Source organism: Mchenga conophoros, linkage group LG3 (genome assembly GCF_057382185.1).
Source record: "Mchenga conophoros isolate Kocher_MC1m ecotype Shallow Benthic linkage group LG3, M_conophoros_male_GT1.1, whole genome shotgun sequence".
NCBI lineage: Eukaryota > Metazoa > Chordata > Actinopteri > Cichliformes > Cichlidae > Mchenga > Mchenga conophoros.
In genome coordinates this window covers 33,890,765-33,910,863 of record NC_140528.1, presented here as the reverse complement: position 1 = coordinate 33,910,863, position 20,099 = coordinate 33,890,765, and the positions used below count along the sequence as shown (strand labels likewise).

Genomic DNA, 20,099 nt, shown 5'->3' with positions numbered 1-20,099 from the left:
AGCTTCCTGAAGGTTTACTGAATATTTTAATGGCAAATCTGGGATTCATCCAGAGCTTCTTACCCAAGTTTGTTCAAACGCTGGAAATGTGAAACACTAAAATAAAACATTAGTGTTTCACTAATGTTCGCTATTTTTATTTTTATATGAACTTTAATGTTTAACTGTGCAGTTTGTGCTTGTAACACATGATTCAGCACAGAGATGCAAACCTGAAACTCAAACTTGGGATCAAACTTGACTCTGGACCTTTAAATATGCTTATTTTTACAACAAAGTAAAAAGTATAAAAAACATTCACCAGCTAAAACATGCAGAGTCGTCACGGCGACGAGCAGAATTACATCCCTGCAGCTGGATCTGAAGCCCGGCCGAGCTACAAACTCCTGGGATCCAACAAATAGTGACCAGCAGAGACTTCAGCGCTCACAGGGTCTCCGCTCATGCACCAGCTCACACAAGGGAAAACATTTTCACAGTAAAAGAGGTTGTGAGGTCACTTCCTGTGTGTTGTTTGGACCAGATTTTAATGAGCATGCCTCTTCCTCCTCCCTAGCTGCTGTGTGTGCTGTCATGTGACACATCTGTCTGCATCAAACCTTTGCAGGAGTTTGTATTTTCTGGTCTATAATCCTGCTAACATACATGACACACACTGATGTTGGATATCAGATGCTACAGACCTGTAGCGTCAGGCTCAACACCTGTGCAGGTGTGCCCCGCCCCTCACTCTGTGACAGCAGGGTGAGGGGCGGGGCACAATGTTAAATGTCATGACATCAGAGGTGATGTGTGGATCTGAACCGAGAAGGTTTACAGTGTTGTTGACCTGATGATGGTTGCCATAGCTGATGATGGTTGCCATAGCAATCATCACATGATTTAAAAGCAGTGAGTGTCCACATGAAATATTGATTTGATCACATGATCAATCACTGATAGGGCTCAGGTTTCAGACACACACACACACACACACACACTGCAGGACTTCACATGCATTTACACGTGTCACCTCCATCTCATGTTCCTTCTCTGCTCCGCCCACATCTGGGACGAGTTACAAAAGGAATGAAGGGAGAGAGAGAGGGGGGGGGGGGGGGGGGGGTTAAAGTTGGAGGTCTGATGGTGACAGACAGCTCCTTGTTTTTCTGTTATTACAGAAACCAGACTGGCAGCAGGCTGAGGACACACACACACACACACACACACGCACACACACACACACACACACACACACACACACGCACACACGCACACACACACACACACACACACACACGCACACACACACACACACGCACACACACACGCACGCACACACACACACACACACACACACACACACACACACACGCACGCACACACACACACACACACACACACACACACACGCACACACACACACACACACGCACACACACACGCACGCACACACACACACACACACACACACACACACACACATGTCAGTCGATTAGACCAAGCTGAGTTTCCACACTCAGTGAAGAATCCAGGAATTAACCTGATCCGTCCTGTAGTGTCGCTATTGTTTTGTGTACTTTGGTTTAAATCTCGTTGTTTGTTTGTTTGATGACATTGGAAAGTGATGTCATCAAACAATGACCTCATTCTGAGCTTGTGTATGTTTCAGTCATCAGGCCACTTTGACAACATTTGTTGTGTTCGACTGTGGGCAAACCTGTTTCTGTTTCTGTCATCGTATTTTATATTTTGTGGGTTTTTCTTTTGTTTATTTGTGTTTCTCATGTATTTGTCATGTTTTTGTCTCTTTGTGGTGTTTTTGTCAGCTTGTGGTCATCCTGTGTGTAACTGTGATTGAGTGCATGTCTGACTCTGCAGGTTTTTATCTTTGTTCTTGTTGTTATATCTTTTTAGATCTCCCTGCTCATTTATGGTCATGCTCTGTGTCTGTGTTTGTTTGTCTTTGTGTTCTTTTTCTCCCTTTTCTTCACTGCCTGTGTCAATTTTGTGTGTCTTCAGTTTATCTATTTTAGCATTATTTTCCTGTTTCAGATCATTTCATGCTCTTTGTGTTACTGTGTGTTGATGCTCCCGTGTGATGAGCAGCAGCTCGGTGTGTGTCTGTGTCGACAGACTAACAAATGCTGACTTTAAATAATGAAACCTGACGTGTCAGCTTTGTGTCCATGGAGAACATCATCTATTATTCTATTATTCTATTCTATTCTATTCTATTCTATTCTATTCTATTCTATTCTATCGCGTGCAGCTGGTCTTGCTCTCTCAGCATTATTTTTAATCATCCATGAAACGACTCGAGTGTGTTTGTCGTTAGCTGCACTAATATTATTTTAAACTGTTCACCGACTGCTGAGAGCTCTGACTAATACCGACACACACACACACACACACACACACAGATGTTTGGTGCGTCTCATGAGGTGGGGTGGAGGACTCTGCAGCCAGTTTGAGTCTGGGTGAGTAAAACAAACGCTCCTCTGTAGTTTAAACTTTGATCAAATCTCATCCTAAAGCCTCGGCTTCAGGTGGAATCTGATTGGCTGCAGGTCAGAGGTAAAACACAGCATGAGGATCAGACAGAGCTCACACCAAGCATGTGCAGTTCATGGGTCCTGAGGAGGAGACATGAACTTTATGAGTTAGGACCTCCATGACTTACGCTCACACGGACGTTTCAACGAGGAACCCTGAATGTTTGACTTCCTGGTTCACCTGTGTGAGACCATGCCCCGCCCCACAGTCACGTGACTGAATCAGACCACCTGTGAGAGGGCTTTGAAGCACCTGTAACTGGATGTCAGGACTGCACTATAGCGGCTGACCACTGGTGTGGGAAACCATGACCTCTGTCCACTGATGGCCTCTTTTACTCTCTACGTCCAAAATGTAAACATTTACATCCTCAGCGAGTGACCTTTGACCTTTAACCACAGGTGTACAGGTGAGCGTGGTGCTGTTGAGGGGACACACCCACTGTTACCACCAGGATCTCTGCAGTTTTCACAGTGAGAACTTCAACTGGGCAAGACGCGAAGAAATCCAGTCGCCTTTGTTTTCAAGCTCTGGAGACCGCTGTGACCTGGATGACTGATGGGAACATGATCTCACCTGTTGCCAGGTGTGTTTTGTGCAGGGAAGCAGCAGAGCAGCAAACTGGAGGATGTTCCTGTCTGGTGTAATCAGACCCCAGCTTAGTGACAGAGGACGGATGTGTGGGAGCTCTGCTGATGCTGAGAGGCAAACAAACTGTGCTACAGGCCCAGAATAGGAGCTCTTTATTTAAAACAGCATTGTTGTTTCACATGGAGACGAGCAGATTTTCAGTGTGGCGGTGTCACTCTGGGAATTTCATTTGTTTTTTACATGGAAAACCAAAAAAGGATAGAGCTTTGACATTAAGTCAGAGCATGAAATGGAGATGATAGGCTGGAGGTGGGTTGCAAAGCAGCTTGCAGGTCAGTGTTTAGTCAGGTCCCCATGGATACAGAATAAATTAATCGCAGGTGCTTTGAATGAACTTGGGTTTGATTTGATGTGTGCAAATCAAAATTAATCAAGAGCCAAGAGCAATAACATGGTCACACTCACGTTTGTCACACTATGATTCAGGTTTTGATCCATAACACCTGAGCAGGAAGTCGGAGCTCTCGTGTGGTCTGAAGTTTGTTTGTTTGTTTTTAGTGTGTGAGGTTTTCAGACCAAAGTAACAAAATGCAGGCATGAAAATATCCTGTGAGCAACAAACTAGGAAAACAAAAGAGGAGCTTTTTGCAGACGAGCAGGTAATCTGAGTTTAACCTCAGCAGCATTTATTAACGCTCACACCAACGTGACTTTAAAAAGAATGACAGGAAATCATCCTTTACTCTCTGACCTGCTGCTCTCAGGAAGTCCAACAGCAGCACGCTCTCAAGTTTAAACTTTTATTCTGACAAGGGCTTCCTGTGCAGCACACACACACACACACACACTGCTGTGTTTGCGAGGTCGCTCACTGCTGGGACTCTAACCCTGAAACCAGGTCAGCAAACCCGTGAAGGTCTCTGCTGCACAGTGTCCTCACAAACACACACATATGAGGGGCTGTAGTTGATGGGTGATTATCTGAAGTCTGAACCAGACGACCCTGAAAAATGTGTGCATGTGCTTGTCTTCCTATTAGTGTGGGGACATATATCTGTTCAGACACTCATGTGTCCTCATAAGAGTTTAAAATGTCAGCTTTGATTTTTGTTTGAGTTTTCTGGAAGTGAGTGTGAAGTCCTCTGAAGTGGTGAAACAGCTGTGTGTGTGTGGTGTAGACACAATGAGCATCCTTCATGGACACGCTCTCTGATATATGAAGTGTGTCGAACCACTTCCTGCTTTCTCTGAATCAAACGCACACACATGAATACCTGTGTGTGTGTGTGTGTGTGGGGCAGAGAGGAAGTGTTTGTGCTTCACGGTTGAACGAACTAAAGGACTTTAGATGAGGACTGAGTGTGTGTGTGTGTTCACTTCTGAAACTGATTCAGATGTTTCAGGGAGACGCTTCATAGCCCGGCTGCGATCAGGGTCCCTGTAAACCAACTCTCAGATTTAAATCACATCTCATTACCTTGTTTAACGTTTGTCACCTGTTAAATTATCACAGAGTACTGTGACCCATGACTGACTCACAGGTAGGAGATGCTCCTGGTGTCACATGCTGAACCTGTCCCACGAGCTAATACGAGCTTCAAAGTTTACCCACAATGCACTCTGTCAGGTTTTCTACAGTGAACGATCAGAACCAGGTCAAACATAAACGGACTGACGCTCACATGAAGCTGCTGCTGGTTTGTCTTCAGACGGTGACTCATGGCCGTAAATCTGATCTGAGTTCAGTTTCTAATAAGCTTAAATCTGTTCTTCAGCCCAGAAAGTTTCATGTGGAGATCTGCTGAACTGATGATGTCACAGGTCTGATGCCTCACATTACATATGAAAGAATAACGAAGGACTAGAGTGAACGTCCACAGCAGGACAGCCGTTCAGGGAGGACTTCTGTCATAATAATAATAATAATGTATACTTAGCTTATTATGAGACAAACAGCACGCTGGCTCGCAACATGTGTAAACACTGAAGGTGACACAGGAAGTATTTTCCTGCTGACGCTGTCTAATCAGTCAGACGTCAGCTTGTTAGAAAAGCCAAAGAAGAAGAAGTCTTCATGTTCACAGGGTTCAAAGATCTGTGGAACGCAGACCAAATGGATTCATGTTTCATAACTTATTCATACATGTTTGTGTGCTGTGGTGCTAGAAGCGGCTGCAGGCATCCAGTTGCTGCCAAGCACAGTTAGAAATCATCCTACTTTTAATCCTGTGAGTTCTCCGGGAGACAAAAAAATACTGATACAATTTAAGTGAGTCAGATTGTACTGTAACAGACCGAAACTTGATGTGACCCACTGTACACAGTGAGGACACTAACAGAGCAGTTTGCGCATCTTTAACATAACCTACAGGATGTCTGTGACAGGAAGTGAGAAACAGAGCCCGTCCTCTTAAACCTGACGGACCTGAGCGATGGTCCTGCAGAACACATGGGTCCTGATGAAACACAGACCTGACCCGCAGACATAGATTAGGACAAATTACTGTTCACACACACACACACACACACACACACACACACACACACACACACACACACACACACACACACACACATGCACGCACACACACACACACATCTGCTCACATCTGTTGGAAAAGATCTCGTCAGGCTGGATAAACGAGTGTGTGTCTAATTCAATTAGGCTGCTGTGAATTTTACACTTCATCAACACACACACATTTGCACCAGATGTGTGTGAAGAATCAGTTTGTGTTGAACATGTTTCACCTTCATGCAACCTCACAGACAAGGGAGAAGGAAACGTGGAGGCAGGAATCAAGGAGACACATGGAGGAGACAGAAAAGAAGAGATTAAAGAAGAGTGAAATTATTGAGGAGACAAGGAGAGAGGAGGTAATGAGGCAGGAGTCAAGGGTGAAGGAAACTTTGAGACAAGAACGCACAAGGAGGCAGGAGATGAGCTGAAAGAAGAAAAGGGTAAAAAGAGTAAAGAAGGAAGGAACAACCAGCTCTGTCAGGTGGCCCTGTACATCTTTAACCTGAGCCTGGAGAAGGTTCCTGAACTGTGGAAGACTTCCTGTGTGGTTCCAGTGCCAAAAATGCACAACTTCAGGCCTGTGGCCTTAACTTCTCATCTGATTAAAACCACATACGGTGTATGCTACAATTGTTTATAGTGTATTATCTTACTTTTTTTAATTGATTGTACTTATTTGTATTTTTGTATTTCCTTCTGATATCTGTACCTGAGCTGTCGTGGGATCAATAAAGTCTTATCTTATCTTATCTTATCTTAACAAGGAGACTGGAGACAAGAAGTGAGGATGTGTGAGTGGGGAAGACATGGTGGAAGGAGGAAGGAGAGAATGAGGCATAAAGAGGGAACAGAAATAAGGAACCTAATTTATTAAAAATTAAGGGCGCGAGGAGACAACAAAAGAGAGGAGGCAAGAAGAGACAACAGGGATGGAGATGAGGAGTCTGTAAGTGTGAATAAAGTGATAGAAGAAGAGTCACGTGATGATGTACGTCCTTCCTTTAGAGGTTTGTGTTAAACATGCTCGGTTTGAGCTCAGCTTTTTAATTCTTTAGACAAACATAGAAAATCACAGCATGACAAAAAACATCACAGCCTTTGTTTTCAATCATGTGACTCTGACGCCCTCTGCTGGTCAGTGCTGACATCACATGGCTCAGAGACGAACAGTTTGTTTGGATTCAGGTTTATTTCTGCTGATGATGTCATCGCTCACCTCTGTGTCTGATAGATGGGACAGGTTACTGTTAATGTTTGTCTGACTGAAAGCCTAAACATTTATTCTTTACTGATGTTTAGTAACTTTAGTTACTTGATGTCGGTGAAATCTGTAGCTGGAGTGTCTGAGAGTCCATAAATGATTAGAGTATTGATCTGATGATGATCAGCACTCTCAGAGCGATGCCTCTTCATGAAGGAGGAAACAGGAAGTCTTCCTCATGCTCTGCCTCCACGACCCGACTCTGGATACGAGGAAGAGAAGGAAGGAGGAAGCTGCTGTGTGGAGATGTTCCGATGGTGAGGTGTCACAGAGTGACACGGGATCCACAGCAGCTCTGACTGCAGTTTCCTGTTTACACATAAAGGCCTCCCACCTGTGGCTGCACATGCTGCAAATTTTTGTTGCTGTGACCAGGAGATATTTTATTTTGTATTCTTATGATCACAGTTATAATTAGAAGTATCAATCATTAATCATTTACCATTGTGGAATCTGATGACAGTATAATCTTTGTTTTATATCTATGGTAATCTGAGTAAAGATTAATGCATGCAGGTTATCATCATTGTAATCAAGTCTCAAATGGTATCCACAGCATTGTATTCACCGTCCATAACTGGAGGGTCCAGCAGGACCTTGTTCTAATTCATTTGCAGGCCTACATCAGAACATGCACATAGAGAGTTATGTAAACACGCACGTTTACCCTTATTTACACAGGGAGGTCATGTCAGGACATTCTCTAGTTGGACACACAGGCTCACAGAACTGCACAACATGACATGTCACACACTTGTTTTTCTCTAAAGTATCATCTGATGTTTGTATAAGGAGAACTTTGGACTATGGGGAGACTGTTATCATTTCCAGTAAGGTCTAACTGTGTGATGTCATCAGGGGTAATATAAGGATGGGGAACGGTCCACTCTTTGGAGATCTGTGGCTGTACGCTTGTCTTCCCATGCTTCTGTCTTAGAAGCATGTAATAAAATCACTATGTTTGTCACCTACACGGACTCGGCTGTTTTTCCTTCTTACCCAAACTGAACCAGACGTAACAACTTGGTGCCGAAACTCCGGTTGGGGGGGAAGGGAGCTTGCAGCTATCGTGTGGGTGACAAACAGGGGCGGAGGCCAGCAGCCTGTCTGAGTGACGCCAGGCGACATAAGAAAAGGTGAGTGCCACCTGTTGATTTTTATCCAAAGGCGCTATATTGGAAGTTAAAACTAAATTTAATTAAATAATATTCACTCAGTATGGGCTTCTGGCGTTGGTCCATGGTGATCTTGGGGTAATTAGTGTTAAAGGTAGGGAATAGTGAACTGAGTAAATGTATTGCTGTTTATTTTGAGAGTGAACTGTTGAGTTAAGAGGTTATGTGTTTAAGTTAATACTATGTTTGTCACCTACACGGACTCGGCTGTTTTTCCTTCTTACCCAAACTGAACCAGACGTAACATTGCCTAACAAAAAGCTTGAGAACCACTGTTGTAGTGTACTTTGCACACCTCTGTTGCTTGTGAAACTTGCACACAAGAATTTCACTCACATGTGCTGTACCGATGTACCTGCACATGTGACGTGACAATAAAAGTGATTTGATTTGAAACAAATGTGGTTGAATTACAACACTGCACGGTGCTTTAAAAACCTACAGCCACTTATGGCAAATCCTTGGTTGCAGTTGTTGCTGCTCAGTTAGCTCAACCAGTTATTATGTTTAGGGATTAATCACTTTTTCACACATGGCCATGAAGGTTTGTATTTTTCCTCTTAATAACAAACACCTTCATTTAGAAACAGAATTTTGTGTTTGCTTGTGTTATCTTTGTCTAATATTAACATTTATGTGATGATCTGAAACATTAAAGTGTGACAAGCACAAAAAAATAGAAAAACTATTTTTACTATTCTCTGTAGTACATGGAGTTCTGCCATGGACACATGACTTCTTGTAAATCAGCTGTGTTTACATATCTAACTGAGGCCCTCATGAAGACTCGCTGATTGGTCGATTCATCGTTATGTTGGATGCAAGGATTTCCTGTGACTAACCACAAAAGCTCAAAGCCAAACTGCAACTTCTCACATTGTTACTGACTGCAGTGTGCTGCTCTCTTCACTTTCAGCCTCAGCAGAAATTCAGTGTAAGTTATTTTAATTTATCTCATGAATTAAGCTAAAGTCACTTTCTTCCTCTGGTCACCATTTTTATTCTTTAAGATAAGACACAGAAAATGTAGTTATTTTAAATAGATGTGGTAATATAATATTATTTAATAATTATACAGGTGAGGTTGCTGAATGACTTCCTGTCCCATCTGCTTGATGTGACCTTAGCTTTGGGTGTTACTTCATCATTACACAGTCTGCTGATTATTGAGCCAGTTTCAGTGCATCCGATCATATTATATTTAGATGAATAGAGAATAACTTATATCATTTATATGTATCATGTCTAACATAATTGTTTCAGATAATCTGATCTGCTGAATGCAGGGTTTTAGTTTAAATACATTCAAGTCTGATAATAGGCATTAATAACCAAAAAAAAGTCTGACAGGAGTCACTTTTGGATTTTCACAAAATAAAAACAAATTAGCTTTTTTCAGACTGTTAAGGGACAAGATTTCTACTTTGATTGTAAATCATAATTTTACGTTTTTTTCCTTTTAAATTCATATTCAAATAATATTATTCTTCATGTCTCGGTTAGAATATTATTTACAGACACATTTGAAACTGCAGTGTGTAAATCAACTTTTATATAAATAAACCCTTTTTACCTTTTCCACTTACAGAGAGGTTGTAACAGCAGGTAACTCCTCATGTTTCCTGTGGCAGAGTTTTACACAAAATGCTCTTCTGAATGTTGCATCCAAATCATAATCGAGCTGTTCACTTTATCATATTGCTACAGCAACAAATGTGATCTTTTACACAGTTTATATCTGAATAATAAACTTTACTGAAACATCATGACAGTGGGTTTTTTTTGTGTAATCATGAATTTTAGCGCTGCTTGCAGATCAGCTGCTGTGACAGCTAACCTTCAAACATCTTTATCTGAACTTTAAACTTTTTTGTTGATAATTATCTTTTGCATCTTAAGTTTAATTAAGAACAAGCATAAATGCCGTGTGATCACAAGTATGTGTATAAAACATCCTGGGTCTGCACAGAGGCGTCGTGGTGGGACACGTCTGTAACAGCTCACCAAGGAGGTGCCTCCTGATCAGAAATGACCTAAACAGACTCCTTTCTATGTGGATAAAAATACAAAAACTAGTTGCTGAAACCATAAACATGTTTATGTAACTGCAGCTAAAATTAAATTTATGCTTTGAACAATATTAAAACTGCTGCCTCGTCATTAGTGCCCAGACCTACTGTAGTTTTACAATTATCACTGAGGGGAACTCTGCTGCTTAGTTAAGTTGTTGGGTAACAGTACATCTAACAATGCCCCCTGAGCTCAATCACATGGTTCAATTTGTGAGAATATATTTTATGTAAGTTATGCTGTTGTAATAATCATTTTCTATGATCATGTGACAGTCCTCATCTGTTATTACTCGTAACTTCATTATGTGGGTATATATTGTGGTTCTTCTCTGTCATTTGAGAACTACTCAGTCTATTGTTATTTCATTCTGTTATTTTCGGTCAGTATGTTAGCAGAGTTTACACTGATTAAAAAACATCTCTTGGTTTGTGGTTAGGCTGTGAATGTGCACACATCTTACAAATAAAGATGAGAATTTAGCAATTTAAATGGAGGCTAAAAGAGGTGCAGTGCTGTTTCTGTAGAAGAAGATGAATAGGAGAGTCTCACTACAGGTACATCAGCAGGTTTAATGTTTGTGTGATGCTGACTGTAGAGTGCGACGAGTGTTCACTGCCCTCCAGTGGCCACAGTGAGGAACTACAGCAGACAATTATCGGCAAATCTCCGTTAACGAGCTACCGCCGATCGCCCCGTGCATGGGGCTAGACGGCCAACACGTTAACGAGCTAACTGCGCTAACACACTAGCTCCCACCCATGTAATTGAGCATTGCATGGCACATCCAACATACTGTTTTACTTTAGTCCATGACTCGCTTACCTTCAGGGTCATACGTCACATTAAAAACCAAAATAATTCCAAACGCCAGATCTGAATGAGGGTGGGGGAGGTCCACTTCTGTCTCGCTAGCTTGCCCTGCGCTCTTCCTTCTGACGATGCTGTCTGTGTTGAGCGCTCAGTGGATCTGCGTTCGACTACTCCGCCTAGGCTGCACTCTCGAGCCTAGGCGGAGTAGTCGAACGCAGATTCACTGAGCGCTCAACACAGACAGCATCGTCAGAAGGAAAGTTGATAAAATAAATTACAAATTTTGTATTGTTCGATACATATGCGCACCGAACCGAAAGCACTGTATCGAACGGTTCAATATCGATACGAATATCGTTGCACCCCTAATAAACATATATAAATAAAACCCCTTTTTTACGTTAGTAATTCCTTTTGTGCATAATTTTATATTATTGTTAATAATAAATTAATTAAAGCAACAAAACAACCTGAAGATCCGGTTCGGAGCCGAAAGATCCGGATCGTTTTGGTGAGCCGAACCGAAAGAGCCGGATCTCTAAAAAGAGCCGGAAATCCCATCACTACCTTGTAGTACCATATCACCCTATTAGAGCACTTCGCTCTCGCTCTGCAGGCCTACTTGTTGTTCCTAGAGTATTTAAAAGTAGAATGGGAGGCAGAGCCTTCAGTTTTCAGGCCCCTCTTCTGTGGAACCAGCTTCCAGTTTGGATTCAGGAGACAGACACTATCTCTACTTTCAAGATTAGGCTCTCTATACGGCACAGTGCTTTTGGAATGGCCAGCTGGTAAACCAGCTGACAGAGCAAGCAGGACACGTGCCCTTGGTGCACAGTCACTCAGATGCCCAGCAAATAAAATCCGGTCATTATTCTCTCCAGAGTTTTATCACATATTAATCATCCTATATGCTTGGAAAATAATTTTCTGGTGGCATTTGTTGTTCTTCTGTGTGAGTATCATGACTCACTCGATACAGCCTATCTCTGATAATTATGAAATGCAGCTAGGTCAGTGCTTTGTCAGGGTGCCCCATGTGACCTTAAATTTTTATCACCTGCTCACAAAGTGAGTGTTTCATCAGTTTCATGAGACTGCTTTAGTGGGAAATCACCTGTGGAGGCGGGGCCACACAGTAAACCCCTTTTGTGTCCTCCTCTCCTGAGTCAGCATTGGATGAGCTCGGGTCACAGATGAGTGCAGCACAGGCGCTATGTGTCACTAACAGTTTATTAAACCCCGCCCAATCTGCCCCCAAAATTAGGGGATGCATCATGTGCAAACTAATTGGCGAGTATACCCATGGCACCTTACTGGCACGTGGTACGTCCATCCTGGACCGGGGGCTGGTGTCAAGAGGGTCAACAAGACAGGACAACTGCTCCACCTCCGTCAACAGGCACTCCTGATGCTGGTGTCCTGGCCCAGCCCAAATCCAGCACTCCTGTTGCAGCATTTGTGCAGTTCCCTGTGAGATAGGAGCAACTCCCTTAGTTACTAAAGACAGGAGAGAGTTGAAGGCCAGTAGTTGCAGCGGTTGCTTTGCAACTGGCGAAACTATAGTGCAGCGGATCAGACCCAGTAGCTCCCCCTTTGTGTGGCCAGGCTGTAGCCACTTGGCCTCTATACATAGCACCTTTTCCTCCGGTGAAAGTCCTGACACCCCTCCCCCACCCATACACTTTCACTCAAGACCAGGTTAAGAGACAAATGGAGTCTTCCATAAACTGTTCATGCTGAGTCTGAATCTGCAGAGGGTCCCAGTGCTGTGGAAGACATCAGTCCTCGTCCCTGTACCAAAGACACCACGTCCCAGTGGTGCCCAGGATTACAGGCCTGTGGTACTGACCTCCCACATTGAAAGTGATGTGCCAAGGTTAGTGATGTTGCCACAACCATACATGCCAACCCTCCCGATTTTTTCCCAGAGAATCCCGAATTTCAGTGCCCCTCCCGCAAATCTCCCGGAGCCACCATTCTCTCGAATTTCTCCAGATTTTCCACCCGGACAACAAAATTGAAAAACCATATCACAGAATTCATCGCGCAGCCCAGCCAATTCCAGTCTCCAACAATGGCGGCAGCGACTTAGTTTTAATATTACTCTTATTTCTCTTTCTGGGTCACAAAAAAACTTTTAACATATTTTCAGGATGTCTGGAGTTTTGATCTCCTCCATACCTGCTGCATGCCCTGGAGGACGGGGCTGTGACCCCCCCACACCCTCTAGCACAGTGGTTCTTAACCTTGTTGGAGGTACCGAACCCCACCAGTTTCATATGCGCATTCACTGAACCCCTCTTTAGTGAAAAATAAAATGTGATTTTTTTCAAATTCAAGACATAGATATGTTTTTTACTGGTGCACAAAATGAGCCGTGCATGTCATGGCGGAGGCTCTGCCAAACCCCTGAGACTGACTCACCGAACCCCTAGGGTTCGATCGAACCCAGGTTAAGAACCACTGCTCTAGCAGATCATTAGATGAAGGAACCTTTTAATACAAGCGCGTCCATGCTCACAGGTGTACACACGGGTGCTCACACACACAAACTACACCCTTTTTGGCTCCTACCTCAAAGCACACTGTGTTCTGTTGATCTTATGTGCTGCACAATAATGTTTAATATTTAGTATTTACTGTTATATTCCCATATATCATTGTGATGTTGTTTATTGTATTGTATCTCTTTTTCTTCTGCTTGTTTTCTTTTCTTTCTCAAGAGGTGATCCAGGTGATCGATATATGCATTTTTTTGTCTGCTTATTTAGTTGGTTTTTGTTTTTTTGCCCTTTATCCCCGTCCCTCTTCTCTGCTGTTTTTCCCCCCTCTTCCTTTCTCCCTTTTCTTTTCCTCATTCAAGTCTGTCCCGTATCTAGCAAGTGAAAAAAAATAAATAAATAAAATAAACAATAAAAGGTGGATCAACTAGACCATTATGGCAAGGCTGGGATGGTCAGTTTGGTAAAGTAAATCCGTTGGGCATCTTTCCTCGCCTTTAGACAATAACTCCGATGGCAAAAGAGCCAAACGGGACAGGCAAAAAAAACAAAACAAAACAAAAAATAATTTCAGGTGAGAATCGATTCTAGAACATAAATGATTGGTATCGGAGGAATCGATATTTCAGGACTGCACATCACTAGTATAACTAGTATAGATTTGCACTCCCCAGCCTTGCCGTATTGGTCTATTTGATTCACCTTTTATTGTTTATTTTATTTTCACTTGCTAAATACGGAACAGACTTGTTCAGTCTGTCAGGTTAAAACAGTCGGGCGTGTTTTCGTAGCGTAAACGCTGGCCCTTCTGTCACAGCCTACGCTAAATCTGCTATTCCCGGACAGAGATACGCAAGTTTCCTCGTGACTGCAGCTGTCAGTCAAAGCTGTTATGATGACGTTTCACCCCAATTTAACATCACCGTGGTAGGAATTAGAATCAAACTTATGGGAGAGGAGACCCCTTGGACATAAATCAGCGTGATGAGAACTATTGATAACAAAAGAAAGAATCTTTGGAAAAAAATTATCTGAGAATTAATTTATTTTAGTCTGACCCCAGTCCCATCCACTAACATGGAGGAGGCGGGGTTTATGACCTATACTGCAGCCAGACACCAGGGGGCGATAGAGACGTTTTGGCTTCATTTTTGGGGAGCTGTCGGTCGTCCATGTTTTCTACAGTCATTGGTCTAAACTCATTTACTAATAAACTAGGGCACCACTTTTTTTCTTCTCCACCCTGTGCTACCTTCACAGACCCATATCTCCATAGGAAATTACATTTCTCACAGCAATTCACAATAAAAGAAAGATTTTTTTTTTAAACAATGCAAACATGTTTTCAATCACTGAACTTTGATATTTTTAAACTCTTCTTATCTATCTTAAAACAAATGAATTTATCTAAGGACAGTTTTCGTGTTCATCAGTTCCAGAGTGAATATTCACTAAAAATTCTGAGCTTAATACTTAAAAAGTCTGACAGTTTTACTCTCCCCCCAAAAATAAAAACAAAAACATGTGATCTATGATTTTAAGCGATAACATTGAATAGAAGTAGATACTCTATATACATATTCTTTAGTTGAAGACAAAAGTGACATTTTCTCAGGTTTTCTTCTTCTGTTTAAGGATCAGCATGGAGGATCTAAATGATTTGAATCCAGAAGAAATTCCTGGAGTTAGAGAAGACCTGGAAAACGACACTGCTGCAGCAGCCGCAAGGATTCAAGAATACTTAGAAACACTAAATAATATTCCACTAAATATCGCCATCACAGGAGAAACTGGAGCTGGTAAATCCACCTTTGTTAATGCCCTCAGAGGGCTGTCCAATGATGATGAGAAAGCTGCGCCTACTGGTATTACAGAAGCAACCTTAGAGTGTACGCCATATCCCCATCCAAACTATCTCAATGTTACTTTATGGGATATTCCTGGAATCGGCACCACCAAGTTTCCAGCTGATAAGTACCTGAAGCTTGTTGGATTTGAGAAGTTTGACTTCTTCATCATCATCTCAGGCATTCGCTTTACAGAAAATGACGTGAAACTTGTAAAAGAGATTGAGAGGATGGAGAAAAAGTTCTACTTTGTTCTCTCAAAAATTGACAACGATATACGAGCTGAGAGAAGAGAGACAGACTTCAGTGAAGAGGAGACTCTTAAAGTAATCAGAGAAGACTGCGTTCACAGTGAGTGTCTCATCACTGAAATCTCAGTGATATCTGAGATTCACTTTTAAAAAACATTCAGATCGAAGTTTTAAATGATTTGTTGTTGTTTTTATAGGACTTCATATTATATGCATTTTTTTACATTATCTTTATGTGTGTTTCTTCTGTGACACAGGAGTTGCACAGTTAGGCATCGAGTCTCCAAAGGTCTTCCTGGTGTCTAGCTTTGAGCTCCACCTGTATGACTTCCCTCTCTTGCAGCAGACCTTAGAGAGAGACCTTCCTAAGAACAAGAGGGACACTCTGCTGTTTGTCATGCCCAACATCAACCCAGAGATCATCATCAAGAAGAAGGAAGCTTTTCAGAACAAAGTATATTACTACGCTACTCTGTCTGCAATTGGATCAGCTGTTCCACTTCCTGGGCTTTCCATGCTTGTTGATCTTGCTGTGCTGGTTAGTGCTGTCACAGAATATGTTTTCGCGTTTGGTCTCAATGTGTCATCTCTGAAGAGACTTTCTGCCAGAACAGGTGTGCCATACGCTGATCTGTGTGCTGTCATCAATTCACCACTGGCTGCAGCAGAAATAACTAAAGAGCGCGTCCAGCAGGCACTGACCGAACTTAAACACAGAGCTACAAGAACTGCAGCATCCAGATATATTCCAATTTTTGGAATCCCATTAGCACTGATTTTCTCTTTCAACGAAAACTGCAAAACTCTGGAATTGATCCTTGATGAGCTTGCTGATGATGCTCAGAGGGTGTTCGAAAGAGCTTTAGTCTGAATACATCAGCGTGAATTTGAAAGTAAAAGATGAGTAATGAATCATCAATAATAAATATACTGAAACCTGTAGTCCGTACATAGCTTGTACACTCGCTACAGCTATACCCTGTACATACTTATAGTATACTCATAACATACCATGTATATTGTAACATACCTATAATAGAGCTATATTCTGTATTATATCTACATTATCGCTAAAGAACTTTCTGAATGGATGCAAACTGCATTTCGTTGCCTTGTACTTGTGACATGTGCAATGACAGTAAAGTTGAATTCTATTCCATTCTATTCTAAACCAAATCACGTTGCACTTGTACGTTTGAGCCATAATCATGCTATAGTTAATAAGTGTATCAAAGGCCTCAGCAAGTCTCATTTCTTCTCATTAAATCAATACAGGAACAAATGCGATTTTATTAATCAGATAAAAACTGTTAGGAAGAGCTACTAACTTTTTTTCTATTCTTTTGGTGATTTGATTTGGTGATGTCATTACTTTTTACAGATCAGGTCATGTGTTAGTTACTCCTGAAACATCATCTGAACTTCTTTTATTTGATTTACTTTGTGATGAAACTCTTTTTTTGTTATCATATCATAGCTTACAGCATAATAAATACTTTTACTGCAGCGTGTTTGATGATGAACAGAGATGTGTGGAACAGGAACTAAGCTGTGGTGTTTTTGTCCTGTTGTTTTTTTTTCTTTGGGTTTTTTTTATGTTTACTTATAAGATTTTAAATTCAAAATTACATCACACCAAATCACACCAGACGAAAGAAACAAATTTTAAAACAAAACATCCAAACACAGAGAAAGGAAATCAAAAAAAAACACACTAGTTAGTCAGTCCAAATCAAAAGTAAAGACAAACCCTAGAGTCTGAAGAAGATGATCTTATGCGTGAAGTTAGACAAGGCAACAAAGAGTTCACTGAGTCGAAAAGATGTGGGGAACAAGTCCAGGATGGAATCAGGGTCCGGCAGAAGTGCGGTTTCATATAAACGTAAAGTGCAGTCAAATAGGTTAAAGATTATGTTGAATCCCCGTTAATATGATTGAAGAAAGGGCCCCAGTTTTTGACAAATTTAATGTGAGTGTCATCCAGACAATAAAGCACCTCTTCAACATACAAACATGCAATCATCTCAACCAAACCCAAAAAAGGGACATTTCCAGGAACTAAGAATAAACCTTTTAGCTACAATCATGCCAAACATAAAGGTTTTCTAAAGAGGATGTCTAAGTGCCAGTGAGATTAGGGACCAGCTTAGCACTGCAACTATACCATCTGCCTTTAATTTTAAGCCATAAATCATTTATCGGTTATTTATTTATATAGCACATTTAATTATGACAGCAATGTTGACCAAAGTGCTGTACAATGTCTAGGGCGTGCATGTAACTATTTACACTGACCACAGCAGCCTCAAGTGGTTGATGTCTTGACCAAATCCCCGCAGGCTTGCTCGGTGGTCTCTTTGCCTTCATGACTTTGACTTCAGCATTATCCACAAACCTGGAGAACGTAATCAGGCGCCCAATACCCCTTCACGTAATCCCCTCCCAGATGTGGATGCCCCTATCGATCTTCTCCCTCCCTATGCTGTGATTGGAAGCATGGACCTTCGTGCTCTATCTTCTGTAATTGTTTTGGACCGCCCGCATGTTCGTCAATTGCAGCTTGAGGACCCAGCCACAGGCTCATTGCTCCATCAGCTGGAAAGTGACCAACAAACTGAGGAGGATAATCATCTGAAGAAGTACGTTGTACACGATGGCCTCCACCCACTCAAGCAGATTAAACTGTTTGCTCTGTATAGGAATTTCTTTCACTTATGTATTAATCACATTATTGTATGATGCCTTGGTGCCACTGGATTTTAACATGTCTGACACTCATACGTTAATAGGGGGTGTAGTAAGGAAGTTGGGGGAAGCAGACAACTCCACAGGAAGAGTCTTTTGTCTCTTTGAGGACTCTGGGAGGTAGCAAGGGAGTGTGAACCTTAAGGTGTGAAACAGCTGTGTACTGCCTTTTGTTCCTGGAGAAGGTATTTAACTGAGAGCCATGCTAGGCTCGAGAGACTCTGCTGACCGTCTGTCCCGCGGACATGCAGGGACTTCATCAAGCTTGGTTGTCTGTTCTTTGTGTGTTTGATTAAATAATGTTAGCTACCGCTCATCGCTCGTCTGCAGGCTTTATTTAAGTGGAAAACGTCCACAACAGCTCCTACTGCACTCCTTGGTTATCTGCTCAAGTTGTACAAAAGGCCCCGTAGTTATGGTTTTATTCTGTTCAGTTGTTAGTTCACCTGTAGTTTTGTAGAGTGGCCAGTAGAGGTCACCCCACCGCTTTGTATGAGAGACTATGTCCAGGGAGAGAGTGGGCAAAGCACCTGAGCCTTTCTGCTCCAGATTACCGGCAGAGAATTGGTTATTCCGTGAGAAGTGTGCATTAATGAGCAATGTAAGTTGGTGATGTGTGGGGATGTGATAATAAGATGTGTTTGGGACTGTAACCAAGGTTAGGGGGGAAATGACTATGTTTCTGTCTGTGCCGCTAGCGGGTGCTAAGCTAAGCTAACTCTCCTGCCGTGTGGTTGGGTATAGCTGTGTACCGGGTTAGCTCTCTCAGTGGGTCTATGCCTGAGTCGTGGGTAATATATGGCCTATGGTATTAAAGGGGATGTTAGTTCATTTCCCGCCTGTGTTTATGTTGATGTACTCTGGAGATATTGTTGTGAACACTTTAGCAATGTAGCACACACACACACACACATCCATGCCCACGCACCTAAACCTGTATGCAATACCTGCTCCTCTGACAACCTCTGTTACCTTCAACTGTGTGAAGTCAATACAAGAGTCTGCACTATCCTCGGTGTCTTCATTGTCTCCCTTCTGAACATTCATCCGGGCCTTGAGCAGTGTTCTGGCCGACACTCCGGGGAGTGGTAGCTGCAAACCTGAACTAGCACCTTACAGTCCTTCCAGTACAAGCTATCTATCCAACACAAGTATTACCACGATCATCCTACAGCCGGACATCTGGGCATTGCAATAACGCTGGCATGCTTGCTTCTCACATTCTTCTGGCAAAAACATGAACTATGATGTGAAAAAGTATGTGGTCTCATGCTTTTTGTGTCAAGCCACAAAGCCAACTCAAAGAAAAACAGCAGACCTTATAGTCCCTATCCAACCACAAAGACCATGGGAGTACACGTGTGTAGACTATGTTGGCCCACTGCCCTGCACACAAAGAGGGAATGCTTATATCCTTGTTTTTGTGGACTATTTCTCCAAATGGATCAAAGTGAGTGCTGTAAGAGAAGCCACTGCTCAGGTTGCTGCTAACAAGTTCATTACTGACATTTTTGCTCGATCTTACCTTGTTTCTGATAGGGGAACACCTTTCATCAGTAAACTATTTGAGCATGTTGTGCTAACATTTGGAACTGAACACAGACTAACAACTGCGTACCATCCTCAAACTTATGCAACTGATCGTGTAACTCACACTTTGAAGACAGCCATTCGAGCATATGTTGGGGATAAGCACGCTTCATGGGACAAATATCTTCCCCAGATCTGTTTTGCACTGTGTACTGTGCCTCACAAGAGCACAGGCCTGAGACCATCTATGATGCTTTAT

The 20,099-nt window shown here is 42.2% G+C and overlaps 1 protein-coding gene across 4 annotated transcripts; it reads left to right on the top strand.

Annotated features, from left to right (window-relative positions):
- The first annotated feature begins 7,766 nt into the window (after positions 1-7,766).
- On the top strand, positions 7,767-19,443 carry LOC146578295 (interferon-inducible GTPase 5-like). Of its 4 annotated transcripts, none has more exons than XM_085258028.1 (4): positions 7,767-8,044; positions 8,791-9,017; positions 15,103-15,665; positions 15,823-19,443. In XM_085258028.1, the coding sequence occupies exons 3-4, from the start codon at positions 15,110-15,112 to the stop codon at positions 16,434-16,436; spliced, it is 1,170 nt and encodes a 389-aa protein (XP_085114154.1). In that variant the 5' UTR covers positions 7,767-8,044; positions 8,791-9,017; positions 15,103-15,109; the 3' UTR covers positions 16,437-19,443. The 4 variants fall into 4 exon arrangements, with proteins under 4 accessions (XP_085114154.1, XP_085114162.1, XP_085114146.1 ...); XM_085258036.1 differs by having other exon boundaries at positions 7,767-8,177; XM_085258020.1 differs by having other exon boundaries at positions 7,767-8,627.
- Positions 19,444-20,099: the final 656 nt, after the last annotated feature.

Excerpts from the sequence above, each read along its gene's own strand:
- LOC146578295 (XM_085258044.1), top strand. The coding sequence starts at position 15,110 with ATGGAGGATCTAAATGATTTGAATCCAGAAGAAATTCCTGGAGTTAGA. Across the intron at positions 15,666-15,822 it reads CAGAGAAGACTGCGTTCACA|GAGTTGCACAGTTAGGCATC; the intron begins GTGAGTGTCTCA and ends TCTGTGACACAG.